The 20,375-nt window shown below is 42.8% G+C and overlaps 1 protein-coding gene across 1 annotated transcript; it reads right to left on the bottom strand.

Annotated features, from left to right (window-relative positions):
• Window positions 1-5,042: 5,042 nt before the first annotated feature.
• On the bottom strand, window positions 5,043-20,208 carry LOC118207640 (bcl-2 homologous antagonist/killer-like). The gene is made up of 6 exons (XM_035381418.1): window positions 20,061-20,208; window positions 10,022-10,132; window positions 8,405-8,540; window positions 7,044-7,187; window positions 6,484-6,664; window positions 5,043-5,270 (listed from the first exon to the last, which is right to left on the bottom strand). The coding sequence occupies exons 2-6, from the start codon at window positions 10,098-10,100 to the stop codon at window positions 5,166-5,168; spliced, it is 645 nt and encodes a 214-aa protein (XP_035237309.1). The 5' UTR covers window positions 10,101-10,132; window positions 20,061-20,208; the 3' UTR covers window positions 5,043-5,165.
• Window positions 20,209-20,375: the final 167 nt, after the last annotated feature.

The raw sequence follows: 20,375 nt of genomic DNA, 5'->3' as shown, positions 1-20,375 counted from the left end.
GGTAAATTATTTCAGTGTGTAAGGTCAAATTTAGACTGTTCCACCCAAACGGCACCTCTGGACTTTAATCACTTTACTGCCGGCACGCCAGTGGAGTCATAAAGATCAGATGGCTGTGACAGACAACAGCAAGCAAACCTCAGGCATGGGGCAGCCTTGTGACCTTTTGATGCCACCAACACTCGTGACTTGAAGGAACAAACGGGCAGAACTCAGGTACCCCTGGGTCAGACGAGAACCTGGTTCACCAACAACGACATTATGCACTGAAAGTAAGCATTATCTGTATGGGAATGTAAATAACTGGGGATAATATGGTGAATGTGGTAGACTGCAAATGACATCAACTGAAATGCTGGAGATATTGTGATACATAGTAGACAGGCACACAAAGCTATTATGAGATAGCATTGGGATGTTATGATCCAAAGTATGGAGGATAAAATACATTTCTAAATAGATATGTATTCCCTACGTAAGAGTTTGGATTACAGAAAGATCACCACCTTGGGCCTCCATAGAAAAGTATCTAAGAGAATAACAGTACATATCTTATTACTGTCACTAGATTTAAGATGGCTCCTCAATGCCTACAGGAGAGGAGGGATCAAACTGTTCAGTTCTCTCTCCCTAGAGGAGTGGCGGGGGGGGGGGGGGGGGTCTCTTGGTGATGGGGATTCCTGTCCAGACCTTATTTGGGCATACAAAGGGAAGTAAGTGATGTGGGAGGCTTGCTCAGGATTGCATTTAACAGAAGGCCAAAGAAACATTCGGGGAGTCTTCTAGTACGAGAATTTTGGGCACACATCAGTACTTTCTTTGTGTTCCTTTTCTTTGTCTTAGTCTGATAGATTGTATGCTTCCAGCATGGCTGGAACTGCCTATCCTTGGTTATTGCCAACAGTCTTATTGTAGCACTATAAACCGTTTCCCCTTTTTCAGTACATCTAAATTACGTGGTTTGCATAAAAGTTGACCCAAGTGTGCAACCCTGCGCGAACCAATCAGTGTATCTGCCACCCATAAGGTTTGGGCATAAGACTGTAATACGGGTTACTCACTGGGCATAGTGATAGTTTCACTGACCGGAAGTGCAGCTGCTCCAGGACAGGTGTTAGATTCAGTGTCCAGATGGATCCTAGTATTATTTCATATAAATAGTAATTGGATCAAGGTCTGGGATATTTAGATCCCAGTCTCACTCACCAGATGGAGTAACCTTAGTTAGGGCTCCCTGGTTCAGCTGTCAGTTTCAGTACCTGGACAAACATATTTTCCAGGTTAAAGTCACTTATTTGCAGTGCAGAAATATTACAAGATTGAAAGATTCCTGGAGGAGTAGCACCTTTACCTGCTAGGACAGAATGCCTTGGTGTCAGAGAGCAATCGGATGAATGCCTCGCAGCAGTAGATGGTCTTGCTCTCTGGGGGTACAAGTCTTGCCGCCCATTATTTCAGCACACTCCAGTCAGGGTAAACGCAAACCCATGATCACACAAACATTCATGTTACCGCTTTATTAACCGAATGAACAAACAGCCTTACGAACCAAATGAACCACCCGCTTTATGAACCAAATGAGCCACCCACCTTATGAACCACCTGCCTTATGAACCAAATGAAGAACAGCCTTATAAACGAAATGAACAAACAGTCTTAAGGATCAAAAGAACAAACAGCCTTACGGACCAAATAATTGCCTTATGAACCAAATGAACTGAACATCAAAATAATGTATTCTGTTTCCCTGGTAGCTGTATATAAAATGGATCTAAAATACAGTATATTGGCATTGTTCTGTAATCTGTTTACATAGTATAATATGTTTACAAACGGTAAGTCCCTCTTTAAAAAAAGAACCCACAGAACTGTAAATTTGAAGCAACCTTATAATTGGGTCAAATTTGAACTTTTTTCACAACACGAGCACAGGAACTTACCAGTTATTCAAAATAATTTTGACATTCAAATAATTTTCATTAAAGACAAACAGCTGATTTATAAACACACAATTGATTATATGTGTTGAAAGAAAAATTGAAAATATATACTTTAAGAACTCTTTGCAATACAGCACATAGAATAAATCACAAGCATGAATCCACTGAACAAAAATAATTTCATAAAACCCAAAGGTCCAAATAAAAATGAAAAATAAATCAATGAGAACATTTACACCAACTTTCCTTTATTCTGAAGGAAACATTACAAATCACCCCATGCTTGCCAATATTTAACCTGAATTGCATTAAACCTTTTAAATATTAAAGTTAATTTCCACTTTCACATGCAATTGCTTTTAAATTTCATACTCAAATTTGTGTTCAAAACCTATACTTATAAATTATAAGAGCAATATTAACCAATGCAAACAAGTCATTTCATATATTAATTCTCAATTTGCATGAATTCAGAATATAACCAACATGGTATTATTCAACTCAAGCCAACTCATGTCTGAGATATCACTATGAAGGAAAGTAAATAAATGATGCACTTTGTGAAGTAAAAAATTGTACAATTAATTGCCATATAAATTACATCGGGGGTTAATCTGATCATTCATAATTGATGGGGCCCAAATGTCACAAAAATAATTAGATACTTCAAGAAAATAGTAAAGACAACTGGGTAACAATTTAGATTGATGTATTTAATAAATGCTGAATAAACAAATAATCCGTTTAATACATTAGTAAAATACATTGTTGATGGTTATTTGACACTGTGGAATATTAGAGGTTGTTGAGGTATCTGTTAAGGCACCGTTCTAGTTCACAGATGAGCCCCACTGTCTGGTATCTCTTAAGGCACTGTTCTAGAGTGTAGGGATGGGCCTCAGGGTCTGGTATCTGTTAAGGCCTGGTATCTGTTAAGACTCTGTTCTAGTGTGTGGATGAGCCCCATGGTCTGGTATTGAATCCAGACTGTGCCAGTGCTGGCAGTGATGGGCAGCTCCTTGGGGTGAGGGTGAAGCACATATATGTCTGCAGCATTGGCAGGGCGTTAGGGCGTGTCTTTACTCAGCTCAGGGTGTGTTTACTGTTCCCAGGATGTGTCTTTACTCAGCTCAGGGTGTGTCTTTACTGAGGCCATGGTGTGTCTTTACTGAGGCCAGGGTGTGTCTTTACTAAACCCAGGGTGTGTCTTTACTCAGATCAGGGTGTGTGTTTACTCTGCCCAGGGTGTCTTTACTCAGCTCAGGGTGTGTCTTTACTGAGGCCATGGTGTGTCTTTACTAAACCCAGGGTGTGTCTTTACTGAGGCCAGAGTGTGTCTTTACTCAGATCAGGGTGTGTGTTTACTCTGCCCAGGGTGTGTCTTTACACAGCTCAGGGTGTGTCTTTACTGAGGCCATGGTGTGTCTTTACTAAACCCAGGGTGTGTCTTTACTGAGGGCAGGATGTGTCTTTACTAAACCCAGGGTGTGTCTTTACCAAGCTGAGGGCGTGTCTTTACTCAGCCCAGGGTGTGTCTTTACTGAGGTCAGGGCATGTCTTTACTGAGGCCAGGGTGTGTCTTTACTGAGGTCAGGGTGTGTCTTTACTGAGGTCAGGGCGTGTCTTTACTAAACCCAGGGTGTGTCTTTACTCAGCTCAGGGTGTGTCTTTACCAAGCCGAGGGCGTCTTTACTCAGCCCAGGGTGTGTGTTTACTGTGCCCAGGGTGTGTCTTTACTCAGCCCAGGGTGTGTCTTTACTGAGGCCAGGGCATGCTTTTACTGAAGACTGGAAACTGCCTAACAGCATTAGGAGATGGACCTGCACTGGTAGACGGTCTGCATTGATACATAACGAGGAAGAACAGACATTTTGAGAATTTGCAACACTGACATATGCCACAGTACAAATTAGTACTTTGGTGGAAAAAATATTTTGACAAACATACCGTAGCTGCTGTAATGAAATACAATATGTGACTGCACACAACCGTATTTATTCACAGAATTATTGCATCAAGATGGTTCACTCAACAATATTACACATTCTGACAATTCAAAAACACCTCAGTATGCACTTATCTTAAATCATATCAATGGGCATAAGTAGTGGTTTTCTGATTTGGCTGATTGCATCCAAGTAAACTAAGACAGTTATACAAGTCCAGACACATTTTTGCAATCAATCTCTCTGTAGACAAAAACCTGAGATTTTTTTTGAAAGAACACCTACGGTGTTGTTCCAGTGAAGGTTTGTAGATTTTAAAAAGACAAGGGGGGGGGGGGTGCAGCTGTGCAGGTAGGGACTAAAATCATGGCCATTTTGACATGAGTCAGATAACGAATCTCTAAACATCAATAAATATCTAAAGTTTAAACTAAATCAGAATGTGAACACAAGCAAGGAAATAAGAGGCTTACTTGGACACACTCTACAGCCAAACCCCACTGAAGCTAAGAAACTAGCCTCACCCAAGTTGTTTGCAGGCTTAGAAAAAGTGTGCGCATCAACCTGAGGGTTGAGTCTGATTAAAACAAGTCTGTTAAGAGGGGGCCACCGGATGTGTCACCGTGGTTTGGACTGAATGAGGGCAAACCACTTTTATTACCATCATTACAGCGCAGTATTTTCTTTTCTGGACAGACAACAAATTTTTTAAGTGAATGTTTCTTCCGAATTTGTGCAAAAAAAATATTTTTTAGTTAATGCGTGTACTTGCGCAGTGATTGTGATTAGACTAGCAGGGGGAAATAAGCAGTTTTCAGTGATGTGGGATTTGGGGGGGGGGGGGGTTCAGTTCTTTCACAGGTCAATAAACTTTGGGACGCAGGAACTGCTCATCAATTCACATAAAAAACAACATATTGATCTCCTGAATGACTTAGAAAAAGCGGAATCCCTGAGTGTCCAGGAAAGAGAGACATCTAGAGCACTGAAGTGGAAATACAGTATTTACACGGAGTGATGTCATTATTTCCAATGACAGCAAAAAAATAAAAAATTCTAATAAAAAAAATCTACGGTTGAAGTGTTCACTCTCCGCCCCTCCAGTCCCCCCTCCAACCCCCCTCCAGTCCACCTCCAACCCCCCTTCAGTCCCCCGTCCAAACCCCCCTCCAGTCCCCCTCCAACCCCACATCTCTTGTCTCAAGTTTCAGTCACTGGGCAGCTATCCCTGAGCTTGATTAGGGGTCACAGGTGAAGGACATGACTGCTCTGAACTCCATCAAGAGCTAAAGAACCGCCTGACGACAAACTGGCCCAGGAGCAGCGCTGCAAGCAGTACCAGCATGTACTTCACATAGACATTATCCAGCTCCAGAGCTGCAACCTGCAATACAGAGGGAAAGGCTTCTGCATGGCTATCTCCCCTACATATCTTTTATGCATGTTAGAGGTACATCATCATCCATGCATGTTAAATGCATATCAGTAGTACAAAACTGCAGCCCAAAAGTATTAAGCCATCTGTGGTTTTTGTTTGTTTTAACCTTAGGTAGAATGGAATTCAGTTAATATATGCACATTTATTGAATAACAAAATTTCACTACAAGCTAAAGTTATTAAGCTAACTGGGGTTTTAAAAAAACTTAAGGTAGGTAAGATTTCATTCAATTGAATTTTCAACTAAATTTATTCATGCTAAAGATAAATCAACATGTATGCATGCTAAATGCATTTCAACATTTATTCATGTTGAAGTTAAATCAACTTTTATGCAAGTTAAATGTATATAATCTATGCATGTTAGTGTGTGGTGTAGCAGAATCAGTGTGTGGTGTAGCAGAATCAGGTGAAGCAGAATCAGTGTGTGGTGTGGCAGATTCAGATGTAGCAGAATCAGTTTGTGGTGTAGCAGAATCAGGTGCATCAGAATTAGTGTGTGGTGTAGCAGAATCAGGTGCAGCAGAATCAGTGTGTGGTGTAGCAGAATCAGGTGCAGCAGAATCAGTGTGTGGTGTAGCAGATTCAGGTGTAGCAGAATCAGTGTGTGGTGTAGCAGAATCAGGTGCAGCAGAATCAGTGTGTGGTGTAGAAAAATCAGGTGCAGCAGAATCAGTGTGTGGTGTAGCAGGATCAAGTGTAGCAGAATCAGTGTGTGGTGTAGCAGAATCAGGTGCAGCAGAATCAGTGTGTGGTGTAGCAGATTCAGGTGCAGCAGAATCAGTGTGTGGTGTAGCAGGACCAAGTGTAGCAGAATCAGTGTGTGGTGTAGCAGAATCAGGTGCAGCAGAATCAGTGTGTGGTGTAGCAGAATCAGGTGCAGCAGAATCAGTGTGTGGTGTAGCAGAATCAGGTGCAGCAGAATCAGTGTGTGGTGTAGCAGGATCAAGTGTAGCAGAATCAGTGTGTGGTGTAGCAGAATCAGGTGCAGCAGAATCAGTGTGTTGTGTAGCAGAATCAGGTGCAGCAGAATCAGTGTGTGGTGTAGCAGGACCAAGTGTAGCAGAATCCGTGTGTGGTGTAGCAGAATCAGTGTGGTGAAGCAGAATCAGGTGTAGCAGAATTAGGTGTGGTGTAACAGAATGAGGGCAGTCCTTACCCAGCCCCCTTGCTGTGCGATCCACTGTGCAATGCTGTTCCTCAGCAGGAAGTCTCCAATAAACCGTGCAATGCGGGACAGGAAGCCGGTCATGCCGTTCTTGAACACGTGCAGCGCCATGCGGTACCCGAAACTCAGCAGGGAGATCACTCGCCCCCAGTTAATGCCCGTGTCAAACAGGCTAGGACAGAGCACAGACAGACATATTACAACCCACTAACAGCATCACGTACATGCCAGTCCATCCATTTCCCAAAGTAAAAAAACACAAACATCCATAACTTGCCCGCACCCATCCCAACTCCAGCGTTTGCTCACAGCCGTCCCAACTCTAGCATTTTCACGCACCCATCCCAACTCAAAGAGTCATACTCCAACTTAGGAGAAAATATAAATCTGAGGATAATAATTGTTAAAAATATTATTTTATGTATTACAAACAAAAATGTATGTCGAAAAACCTCGATAATTGTCATCCAATGTGTCAGATGGAGAATATGACTTAAACGGGATTGCTTATTCGAACCCAAGCAGCCGTGCATATGATTGATGGCATATACCTCTTCGCGATGTCGCAGAAATAGTTGTAAGCATTTTCTGGGGTCAGCGGTAGCTGGGACAGCATCTGCATGAAGCTGAGGTCATAGCGCCTGTTGATGTCATCTCCAATAATCGCCAACTGCTGGCCAACGCGACACATCTGACTGCGGAGAGAAAAGCGGGAACAAGAACATTTATAAACAGTCAGCATCCCTGTATTATCAGCTAATAAAGGTTCTCTTTATGGCACAGCTTTTCTATAGACAGCTCACCACTACACATGCAGGGATATCAGGTGCAGAAGAATCGGGGTTAGGGTTCTCGACACACTTGTTCTTGGTTATGGTTATACGCTTTGTTGTACGTCGCTCTGGATAAGAGCGTCTGCCAAATGCCTGTAATGTAATGTAATGGATATGCTGGATTATGGTGAGATATGCTGGATTATGGTGGGATATGCTGGGATATTCTGGATTATAGTGGGATATGATGGGATATGCTGGATTATAGTGGGATATGATGGGATATGCTGGATTATAGTGGGATATGATGGGATATGCTGGATTATAGTGGGATATGATGGGATATGCTGGATTATAGTGGGATATGATGGGATATGCTGGATTATGGTGGGATATGCTGGGATATTCTGGATTATAGTGGGATATGATGGGATATGCTGGATTATAGTGGGATATGATGGGATATGCTGGATTATGGTGAGATATGCTGGATTATGGTGGGATATGCTGGGATATTCTGGATTATAGTGGGATATGATGGGATATGCTGGATTATAGTGGGATATGATGGGATATGCTGGATTATAGTGGGATATGATGGGATATGCTGGATTATAGTGGGATATGATGGGATATGATGGATTATAGTGGGATATGATGGGATATGCTGGATTATGTGGACGGGATATCAGCGCTATTCACGTCTGATCACTACATTTTCGTATTTTAAGTTTAAATGTGAGAATGTGCCCTGTTTTAGCTGGTCTGCCAGTAAATCCTTGATATTACCATTTATGACCTGTTCTGGTCTGGAAGTAGAACCTTGATTTCAGTTCTTACCTGCTCTGACAGTACAAACACAATCTCAGTGCTACTCACCTTACTGTAGAAACAGGATGGTCAATTCTACTTGCCTGTACTTTTTGGGTTTGGCTATAGAGCCATGATCTCAGTGCTGCTCACCTGTTCTTGTTCAGCTGCAGAGCCATGATCTCAGTGCTGCTCACCTGTTCTTGTTCAGTTGTAGAGCCACGATCTCAGTGCTGCTCACCTGTTCTTGTTCAGCTGTAGAGCCACGATCTCAGTGCTGCTCACCTGTTCTTGTTCAGCTGTAGAGCCATGATCTCAGTGCTGCTCACCTGTTCTTGTCGGGCTGAAGAGCCATGATCTCAGGGTCAGAGGGAAGCTCGTCCTCTCCCTCCTGCATTGCCTGGTTGTAGCGGTAAAAGACGTAGCTGCAGAACACTTCCTCGGTTTCCTGCACCACGTGCTCTTCTAAGAAAAACCAAAGCCAGACAGGGGAGTGACACAGGAGCCAGGGGACTTTAACTACTCAAACAGCTCTCCGCAGACCCGCAACACGAGTAACCTGCATTTTTCACATTCCTTGAATATACATTTGATGATTCAGCAAATATTCTTTGAGCAACATGGAAATTCTGGGGCCTGCATCGAAAACTCGGATCTCTCAGCCTGTTTTTCAGGGCCTTTACCACTCTGTTTTACACCAGAGCAGAAATACAAGTTGCAACCAGGGCTCCACATTTGCGGGCAAGGTAGACGAGTATACACGTCATTAAAATGTATTAATATTTTTATTTACATTTATATGAATTTTATTCATATAAATAATTTAACTAGAACAGAGCATGAGTCAAGAGTATACCTGAATTTCTGCATAGTTTTGTTTAAAAGCTAGATATAGATTATGAACTAAAAATACTGCCCATAATGCTTTCACAGTCATGACGACACTGTCGGACTATGTTATATAAACTCAGCTCAATATACTACTAAAATTATTTTTGTTGTGTGAATCATGCAACCCCCTCAACCATTCCCACAACCCACACCGTGGCAAAGGCATACTCTTGATGACGACAGTAGCATGCCTCCTCCAATGAAATAAACCAATAAGCCACAGAACCACAAGGATGTCAAATGCTCAATCCTATGACAACATCATTCTTCCCCTCTACTGTTGTGATTAACCCAACTGAAAACAAATACAATTAGACAGAAAACTAACTGGTGAGCAATGGGAAATATGCTACCTGAAAACTAAAAGCAGCACCTTGACTGGGTGCAACAGACAGGGAGATGGGGAGCGTGCACTAGCACTGCTTCAGTAAGACAGGGAGATGGGGAACGTGCACTAGCACTGCTTCAGTAAGACAGGGAGATGGGGAACGTACACTAGCACTGTATCAGTAAAACAGGGAGATGGGGAGCGTGCACTAGCACTGTATCAGTAAGACAGGGAGATGTAAAACGTGCACTAGCACTGCTTCAGGAAGACAGGGAGATGGGGAACGTATACTAGCACTGTATCAGTAAGACAGGGAGATGGGGAATGTGCACTAGCACTGCTTCAATAAGACAGGGAGATGGAAAACGTGCACTAGCACTGTATCAGTAAGACAGGGAAATGGGGAGCGTGCACTAGCACTGCTTCAATAAGACAGGGAGATGGAAAACGTGCACTAGCACTGTATCAGTAAGACAGGGAGATGGAAAACGTGCACTAGCACTGTATCAGTAAGACAGGGAGATGGAAAACGTGCACTAGCACTGTATCAGTAAGACAGGGAGATGGGGAACGTGCACTAGCACTGTATCAGTAAGACAGGGAGATGGGGAACGTGCACTAGCACTGTATCAGTAAGACAGGGAGATGGGGAACGTGCACTAGCGGATGTTCTTTTTTTTTTTTTAAAAGGACACCTGTGTGCTACTATATACGGAGCCGTTCTTACCGGTATCCGGGGGCAACGAGTCTCCATTGTTCTCATTCTGGTCAGGCTTCCAGGGGTCATCTCCGCCCCCGGTGGCCATGGCTCCGCCCAATCAGGCGTGGCAATAATGTCCTTTGAAATAAATGACATTGTGCATAGTGTACAGTGTATAGTGTACCCATATTCATACATTTCTTTCAAAACCACTGCCAATCAACTGAGAGATCTAGAGATCACCTTTTTCTTTTTTTTTTAAATTGAGACCTGCTTTGGAACATTTTCAGACATGGGTACAGCTACAGTTGTCACCATGTAATGTGAATATATGACCCATTTTAAATACAGGTACGGTAGGAAAGAATGGAAGTGCCAGTGTAAAATCACTCAGGGTCTGATTCTGGCTTGATGTTTTGTACAAGGTAAGTGCTGCTTTTCCCTGAAAACATCCCACGGATTAAATGGCGATAGGACAGGCAGTGTGTCTCACAGAACAGTTTTATTAGTGGGTGCCAGTGTGGACAAGGTGGGAGTTTTTTAAACATTCATAAAAAAAATTCACTGTAGTAATGCGAGTATTCTCATCCAAATCAATGGTGACCCCAGCTCTTCGATGAGCACACAGTATAGATGACAGTATACTCAAAGTATACTCAAATATGACTGAAAATCTAGATCCTGGCACAACTGTGCGTACGCTCTGTGCACCAAGAACTGAAGTACACAGCCGCCACCAAGCACTGGATGGGTGAAGCCTTGCTGTTATTAGCAGTACTGCAGTGACAGCAAGCATCCAATACTGCTACTGCAAGCATCTCACTATTGCTACAGCAAGCATCTCACTACTGCTACAGCAAGCATCTCACTATCGCTACGGCAAGCATCTCACTATTTCTACAGCAAGCATCTCACTATCGCTACAGCAAGCATCTCACTGCTGTTACAGCAAGCATCTCACTACCACTGCAGCAAGCATCTCACTATTTCTACCGCTACAGCAAGCATCTCACTACCACTACAGCAAGCATCTCACTGCTGCTACAGCAAGCATCTCACTACCGCTACAGCAAGCATCTCACTACTACTACAGCAAGCATCTCACTACTGCTACAGCAAGCATCTCACTACTGCTACAGCAAGCATCTCACTACTGCTACAGCAAGCATCTCACTATTTCTACAGCAAGAATCTCACTACTGCTACAGCAAGCATCTCACTACCGCTACAGCAAGCATCTCACTATCGCCACAGTAAGCATCTCACTACCGCTACAGCAAGCATCTCACTGCCGCTACAGCAAGCATCTCACTGCTGCTACAGCAAGCACCTCACTGCTGCTACAGCAAGCATCTCTCAATCGCTACAGCAAGAATCTCACTATCGCTACAGCAAGCATATCATTGCTGCTACAGCAAGCATCTCACTACTGCTACAGCAAGCACCTCACAGCTGCTACAGCAAGCATCTCACTGCTGCTACAGCAAGCATCTCACTACCGCTACAGCAAGCATCTCACTGCTGCTACAGCAAGCACCTCATTGCTGCTACAGCAAGCATCTCACTGCTGCTACAGCAAGCATCTCACTACCACTACAGCTAGCATCTCCTGCTGCTACAGCAAGCATCTCACAGCTGCTACAGCAAGCATCTCACTATCGCTATACTATACTATAACACTATAGTTTTTTCTCACCTAAAATATTGTTTGAGTGGATTCAGATGATTTTGGCTGTGCCTGGTCAGTTTAGAAACACATTGGGGCCACAGCCCCAATGCTGGACAAATCCTGGTTCAAATTTCATGACAATATCACCAAAATAGAGAATTCTGCATTGGTTTTTCTGAGCTATGTCAAGGCGGGTTTCCAAAAAAGCCATTGGTCCAAAAGGAAACTTGGTCACCAAATTATATTATGGGTCTTTAGAGGTGTAAAATAGTATATATTATAAAATTAAATTAGCACCCTTTCCCCTGCCTGTCAACCTCTCCCTCCCTCACCCTCATCCTCTCCATCTCCACCTCTACCTCCACCTCCCTCCCTAATTTTAGCTTTAGGCTTTGGAGTATTAAAAAAGATCTAACCCAAGGGCAGTAATTGGCATGGCTAAAACATACACCAGAACCCTAATGTGTTCACAGAAATGTTTTATTTCACCAGTGTAAGGACGTACTTTGCAATGTAAACCTATGGCAATGTTGCTTTTCTGGCACCGGCTGCAATGCCGCAGCCAGCCACTGGGTAGGGACGAGCTTCACAACTCATTTTGAACGCTGGGGGCCAGGGTTAAACACAGCCCCAGGTTACTGGTATTTAAATTTAACCGTCTGTGTTTGTTTGTTGATGGAATAATACATCAAGCTGCATGTCATATTTGAGGGATCACAGTGTTAATTTACTTCCTGAATAGTATGCTCCTGAAAATACGTGAACACAAAAATAAGTATTCAACTGGGCATTTTAAAGTACACTCAATATTCAGAAATTCTGCATAATTAAGAGCTTTTTAAAAAGTATACTCAAATAGCACACTCAATAGTAGGCAAGTGTGCTGATTCAGACACGGCCCAGAGATCAATCAAGGACCGTCCCATATCATTCCAGTCTCCTGTTTGGGAACCTTGTTTCCCAGGAAACTACAGAAACAATGGGCACAGTGGTGGATTGAGTGAAGACAGGATGCCAGTATCGTTCAACTGAACTCGGACATGCTGCTGGCAATACATGAAATATGCTACATGACAAAACAGACTGGAGTGCAAGCCCTTCTCCCCATGGCACTCAAGCAGTCTCTCAAAGGAGATTCAGGCTGGGCCAACGGAACAACCAATGCCACTGGAGTTTTAAATCGCATAGTATCTTAAGCATGTGCAAACACAAATATGCTTTAAGCAAACTACAGCTGTAGCAATATTGACATGCTGCATTTTGTATTACCTACCTATGTTCATATTTAAGAAAAAAAAGACCAAATGCAAGCATTAATTTTGTTCAGCATAACATTATGGCCAGATAGCCACTGTTCATAATCTCATAATAGATGAAAAGCTATTTTAGATTGTGTATTTCATTTTTTTTTTCTGTTATACTGAAAACATACCCAACTGTAAAGCCAAAACCGAGATACATTCCAAATCAAGATTTTTTTGCACCGTTACACCTTAGTTTAGACCTTTCCGCACCAATGAATAATATGAAGAGAAGCTAAAATGGCATACATGATGGAGCCACCCAAACCCTCCCAGGCACACCACCCAATTACAGAGCCACCACAATCCTCCACAGAAGTCACAACTTGTACTGTAATACAGCTCCAGAGCTTAGCTGAGCAGGGCCTTCCCGTTTGTGGTCTTAGCTCAGCAGGGTCTTCCCGTTTGTGGTCTTAGCTCAGCAGGGTCTTCCCGTTTTTGGTCTCAGCTGAGCAAGGCCTTCTCGTTTGTGGTCTCAGCTGAGCAGGGCCCTCCCGTTTGTGGTCTCAGCTGAGCAAGGCCTTCCTGTTCGTGATCTCAGCTGAGCAGGGCATTCCCGTTTGTGGTCTCAGCTGAGCAAGGCCTTCCTGTTCGTGATCTCAGCTGAGCAGGGCCCTCCCGTTTGTGGTCTCAGCTGAGCAAGGCCTTCCTGTTCGTGATCTCAGCTGAGCAGGGCATTCCCGTTTGTGGTCTTAGCTGAACAGGGCCTTCCCATTTGTGGGCCCAACTGTACCATTAATCAGCTTCCTCTCTTCCCAACCAGCAGGACCGTAACTAACACTGAGGACACAAAGGTCATGTTCTTAGGGCTGCGACGGTATGGATTTTTTCTTACCGCCGTGAAAAAGCAACGTATCCCCGTGGTTCGGCGTCTTACCGCCAAAAAAAATTAAAATTAATTAACGTAGACTAACTATGTTCCGTACACTTGGCGCCGCTTGGCGCACATCAGGGACCATTCATCCGTTGTTAGGAGCCAGACAAGCATGTTCGTGTGCTCATTCTCCAGGGAAATACAATCTACACTCTGATTGAAGTGTTTTGAACCAATGGTATTTGAGAAAAGTGGGAAAACTACCTCCCCCGTAAAGGGACACCTCGGCCTTTTAACAGTTCTAAAATCAATGCGCTACAAAATCCAGCATCCTAAAGCAGTTAAAACAGCAACATTATTCTTTTGATTTTGAAGTGTTGTTACTTCCCCTCCCCTTTTCAATGTCCAATTTCGCAAAAGATGGCAACGTTGAATCACGGTTCTTGTTACTGGCTTCATTTAGGGATGCCAACCATCCCTCAAAATACAGAACCGTCCCTTATTTGGACATTAGAATAGGCGTTCCACATTTAACACATGGCTACGGGACGCATTTTCATCCATATCTTTGTGAACAATTCCGTTTGTAGTAACCGCTGTTTTGAATACAATTCAATAGCATGCTGTGAGACCATTCTGACCTAAAACCCGGAATTTTAATATTGGCTAGGTGACAAGTGACGGCGAACCTATCATAAAGCTAACTGGCATTCAAACACAGTTTCAGAGTGTCTTGGAAAAACGCGATGTCTACACTGCGAGACCGCAACATTTTGAAAAGCAAGACAGAGCTAGGGAGATTAATTTGATTGAGTTATAGTTCACATAGTTTTCTTAAATAATGTAATGACAAATATGACCAAAATTGGTGCTAATTCATTGTATGGTATAAAAGGAACTATTTTTTCTTGATACTCGTTGGTTTCACAGAATTAACGACCAGAGTTTTTGCACAACGACGGTGCAAATGGAACTACACACACACGCGCTCGTCACACGTCCACATCTTTAAACCCCGCGGGTTTAATAAAAACCCCTTCGCCTCAGCCGCATCACCGCCCCGTCGAACATTATTTTCAAATAACGGGAGAGCCTGTCGTGGTTTATTCCTTACGTATTGCGTGTATATATTTAATTGAACGTTATATCACAAGTACTCAAGCCTAGAAATAATTAATAATAATCGGACACACACAAAAGAAATTCCCCACATGTTTAATGGACTGACTGTCCCTCCCCCTCGCGTGCGAAGCTGAAGTGGCAAGCAACTGAAAAGTTTTGTTTCTCCAGAAGCCCTTGAACACAGGATGCAAGACAGTCAATGATGATAACTAAACAATGATTATTGTGTTTATATGATAAGTTTACATTTCATATCACACACCATATGCACTCTTGTAACTTACACCAGCAAAAAAAAAAAAATGAAATACAAAAAAAAAAACATTTGCGGTGATTATGGTACTGAGCTCAACCCCGCGGTAGGCATCACATGACCGCGGTACTGCGGTAATCATCACATTGCCACAGCCCTACATGTCCTCTTTTTTTCCATGTCCATTTATGGTGCACAGCATTTACACCATAAGGTGCATCCTCAAAAATGAACAAATTAAAGGAGAAAAAAGAGCAAACCCAAGCCTAGACCCCCCACCCCCCAACTCACCTCACCCCTCCCAAGTCTCTTGACCGCTGTATTTTTTAGGTTCATGTTTATGCCTCTGCCAGCTAAATATCAAATATTCAGATATTCCCAGTGTATCCAACTCTACTGCATTGTGCACTGTTTTCATGCAATATGGTAAAACTAGTTAAACGGGAACATTCCCAGCCACTGTAAATCTCACACACCTGACAATATGCACACACATTCTCATGAACCCTATCCCCTACTCATCTAGGGTGGAGAGCTCCTAAAAACACACACTGCCCAGAGACCTAAAAATGAAACGGAATGTGTGTCACAGAACCAAAATAATATTTTGTATATCCTCAAAGCCCACTCACAGAAAAACAGGCCGTTTAGTTGCACAGCATTTTCAAATTTTACAATAAAACGCTGTCTATGCGTGCTTGCTTCAATTTCCCCTTTGATTTGAGCCTTGGAGAACTCAAAACGTTTTTAAAAATCCGAAAAATCATCTTGAGTAGAGATGCAATATTTTGGGAGTTTCAGGAGATCAGGGATCTTCAGAAAGTTCCAGGAATTTGCCAGAAATTTTCTGGCCCTTTGCAACCCTAATCCTGAGTTCAGGTAAGACGGTGTGAATAATCGCGTCTCGCACCTTGCCTATCCCAGCATGCCTGGGGCAAGAGAATCAGGAACACACCCTGGTTGAGGGATGGTGACTTTCAGTTATTTCACAGACAGTGACTGCATTAATGCGCTCGACTCCAAATCAATTCCTAGCATGCAGAGGAATCCATTTTTAGAACGCATCTCACCACTCATTGTATGGAAAATGCATGCACGCACAACAACACCCATCAGTACCCAGTTTTTTCCAGCATAATAAAGTTTTAATGCTTAGCCTATTGTGTCAATAAACAGTCGGTGTGAGATATGATACAAACAGAGCACATTTTTTATTTTTAATACATCATAGTTGATCGCCCCGTTGCTTGCCTCTCTGCTCTCTGCTCCCTCCCTAAAATCGATTATGTAATCAGCTTTTTAGGTAACAGCTATAGGTGTCATTTACACTGGGGACATGTCCCCACCACTTTTTGAAATGGCCGATTTTGTCCCCAAAAATGGCATATGTTGAAGACTGTTTAAAAAATGTTTTGTTTTTTTTGTTTTTTCATCTGAGCCCTTATGTCCCTGGTAACAGCCTACCTGCCGGCCTCGTCCGAGTCTCCACTAGCATTACTTGTCACTCTGTCACTGTTAATGCTGGCATCAGCACCCCCTCTGCACTGTTCCAAGCTGGGGATATTGATAAATTAAGCGAATTAACACCTCTTCAAAAACACGCAATGCAACCTATATGTCATCGTGTGATACACTAACATTAGTAATCGCTGGTTTGTTATCAGCAGAGCATTATTTACATTTAGCTGTCGATAGCTAACGTTAGCCAGCCATGTGATAAACAGGCTAAAGTCAACTGAATGCAGGACTGGAGGAAAGAGCGGGTTAAGTCAGCTAGCTAACGTTAGCTAACGAGCAAGCTAACGGTAGCTAACTTCTTTCCACCAGTCCTGCATTCAGTTAGCCTGTTTATCACCGCCAGATGTTAACGTTACTTGAGCTATATCCACAGCAACCTACTATTTATTAGTATGAAAACTTTCTTTCAAACTATCTTTCAGTTGCTAGCTAACCTTAGCTAACTTTAGTCAGCTTGCTTACCTAACGTTAGTATTCCCGCCTCCATTTGCTAAGCTCTGACTGCACTCTGAACTGCTCTGATCACCCTGCTCCTGCTGTGATTTTGGTTTGGTTATCCAGTTTGACAGTGATGTTCTCATCCTTCTTTCTGTATCCTGTCTAGTCATTTTTCCTTTTCGGTTTTGGGCGCCCAAAGGCTTCTTTCTCCCATCCATGATGGTAACGTTCGTTAACTATCGTTATTCTCCTAACGTTAGTCCTGCCCTGAGCCAGTCAGTTTTTTAGTACGCTCTTTGGTGCCCCCGCTGATGTTGCGCCCGGGTGCATTGCACCCTCTGCACCCCCCCTCGCTGCGCCGCCTGAGGAGGCACATTTGCTCCCCAGCCCCTAGTCCTGCCCGTGCCCACAATAAACAGTATAGTTAGTGGAAAAAGTTGTGGTCAGCTAGCTAACTAAATAACTATTATGTTTCACAAGCTAGCTATTGAGCTTTCTTACTGACGACTAACCCCAGCCAGCTAGCTAGACAGTAGAACAGTTGTAGCTGGCTACATTGCATTAGATAGATTATTCGTAGATTAGTGAAGCATAGGCCCATTATGCATTATTGTTTCCCAGTGTTCAGTGTTCACACTGAAAAAAAATTACTTCCCACTGTAATATCTGAAATCATATTTGTAATAAATATGTCCATTGGACATGATTGGGTGAATAAATCCATTCACTCATATTCACATATGAAATATTGTAACTGCCATGCTTATTTACGTTTAGAGGCATATTCGTTCAAGTAACATTCATACAAGCAAATAAAACCTGCTTGCCCGTCTTAATTTGCCGAATTTTTCTGTAGGATACGAGCCACAAAAAACGAGCTGACATTTAGTTATCTGTTGTAGGCAATCTAGCTTTTGGATACGATGTGTGGTAGCCTACTGAACCACACACACATTTGGTGTAATATCTGGTATTTTGAAATTTTAGTTCTCTGCCATCTCCGCTTTCTAATTTTGGACTGTGTCAGATTCTGTGGAATGGTCTTTCAATCTCTGTGGGCGTGAGCACGATGATACCTCCTTAGATGTGAAAAGACTTCAACGGAAGCATATATCAATGTGTCCTTTGCTGGAGGAGGCATGGAGCCGAGTTTGAAGCCACTTCGCTTGTGTCCTCCGATACTGATCAAAGATCAATATTGGAGGAGACAACAAAGGTCGGCTTCCGGGGCATGGAGGAGAGGACGTGGTAGTGGAGGAAAGGAGGATGCGTTTTTCGAGCAATGGGACACACCCTACGACGATTCTAAACGATGTGATCGAAGCCAGTGTTTACGGTGCAGGTGCATATAAAGAGTGAAGTAGCCACTGCTCCTTTTTTGCATGGCAAATAGGCCTAGATGAGAGGACCGACATCTCCGAAAGCTCAGCGGTTCATAGTCTTAAATGGGCCGCCAGCTTTTTTCTGGGTATAGCTGGTCATGTGACATGGTCAGTGTGCAAGAATCCAGAAAAGCCCAGATAGAGCATGACAATAACAGGGGTACAATCACGGGTGGGGCGGGGGTGTTTGCTTCAACAAACATTCTGGTCAGCAGCCGTTACTGCCTGAGTCGCAAGATGAGTTTGCTGCGTTTTGAGAATACGTTTATCTTTATGAGCGTTCTGCTGAAAATGCAACCAATCAAACAGGTAATAGCTCAAAGTCCATAGGCTAGTTCCAGTGCTAATTATTATAAGTAGATCCAAAACCTGCTCCAGTCTGCAAACAGAGTAATGATAATCTTCTAGTCAATAACTAGATAGATTTATATTCTCACCTCATACGTGTCACATTTTTATGGAAGGTGTTGTTTGTTCTACAAGTTAAATGAACCACAGCTGCTAGTTTAATTATTCAAGCAACTGGAAATTTGTGTGCTCTTTTTTAAACAGAAATGTATCACACTGTGAAAGGTAACAGACCAATCACACAAAGTAACAATAATAATAATAATAATTAGTATAACTAGCATATATTTGACATCACTACAAAACATGTACACAATAAGACTGACTTCTTTATACTTAAAAAAAATAAAATAAGAATAGACTGCATCATGTCTCTACAGCCAATACAGGTGTGCAGAGACAAAGCCCAAACGCAGCCTGCACATGGGACATAGTGGAAGGAACTTCTTGTATAGCGTCAGCACGGTCGACCGTCACCGGAGATAAGGCAGTGACTTCTCGGCCGACTGTACTCCACCTAACTTGAGCAGACTCTGCTCCTGCTCACAGTCTTCAACGGGTGGTAGATCCCGCTTTATGAAGCCCACCCGTGAACTGGAACAGAGCCTTAACAAGATGAGCCACCCAGCAGTTCCTGGCTGACTTTTTTTTTTTTACACAGGTGTCAGTGCAAATGAATAAACAGATGTGTGTTTTGGAAAGCATTCCCAGTGCTCTGGCATCTACAGAACTTAGGAAACACGGACAAATAAACTTCAACTAGGAAATACAAACTCTGCGGGCCATCTAGGCTAGCTGACACATTAAGATATCATTTAAATTATTAAGTAGCTGTTGGTTACCTAGGTTAAGTTAATGACTGCACTCTTAAACTTTCGTCAATTAATAATTTGACGATTACATAGTTAGCCTAATAGCTCTAGCGAGCATACTACCGGTTTCACCACCACTATTCACTCAGCCAGCCCGCTAACAACATCCAACTGGACTGAGGTTTGTGTGAGAGAATAAGTTCCTGAAAGGCCGGGACTGGCAAGCTTCGACTATTAAACTAACTTTGCAAAATAAGGCTTTCGGGAAAAGACATAAGCGAGCAACAGCTACTGCTAATTTACCTCGCTAGCTAAAAAATGTTTTCCCTCGTTTACCCCAGAACTCAGTCAGCTCGCTAGTTTTAAATACTCACACCAAAGCATCAAATTATGTATATACATATCTTACCTCAGCTACTGCCTTATTGATTTTGCGAAGTTTTCAGAGCGTTTACACAATAACCACCCCACGGAGGAACCAGGAAGCGCTGAAACCACCGAAAGAATTCCTGTTCCGAAGGAATATCCTACTCATTGCAACCCTATCAAAATAAAAGCTCACAGTAGGCTTGTTTTAGGTTTCCTGTGGTATACTGAAAGTGGTCGATTTTGCAGCGTCAGTTATTACCTAGCCAATTAGCCAAATGTTACAATTAGTCATTCGATTTTTTCTTTAAACAAATAAATAAAACCATTTATATAATTTTGTGTAGACGGGTGTAAT

This window comes from Anguilla anguilla, chromosome 11 (assembly GCF_013347855.1).
Source record: "Anguilla anguilla isolate fAngAng1 chromosome 11, fAngAng1.pri, whole genome shotgun sequence".
Classification (NCBI taxonomy): Eukaryota; Metazoa; Chordata; class Actinopteri; order Anguilliformes; family Anguillidae; genus Anguilla; species Anguilla anguilla.
The sequence above is the reverse complement of the archived record's forward strand: the minus strand, read 5'-3'. Positions and strand labels throughout refer to the sequence as shown.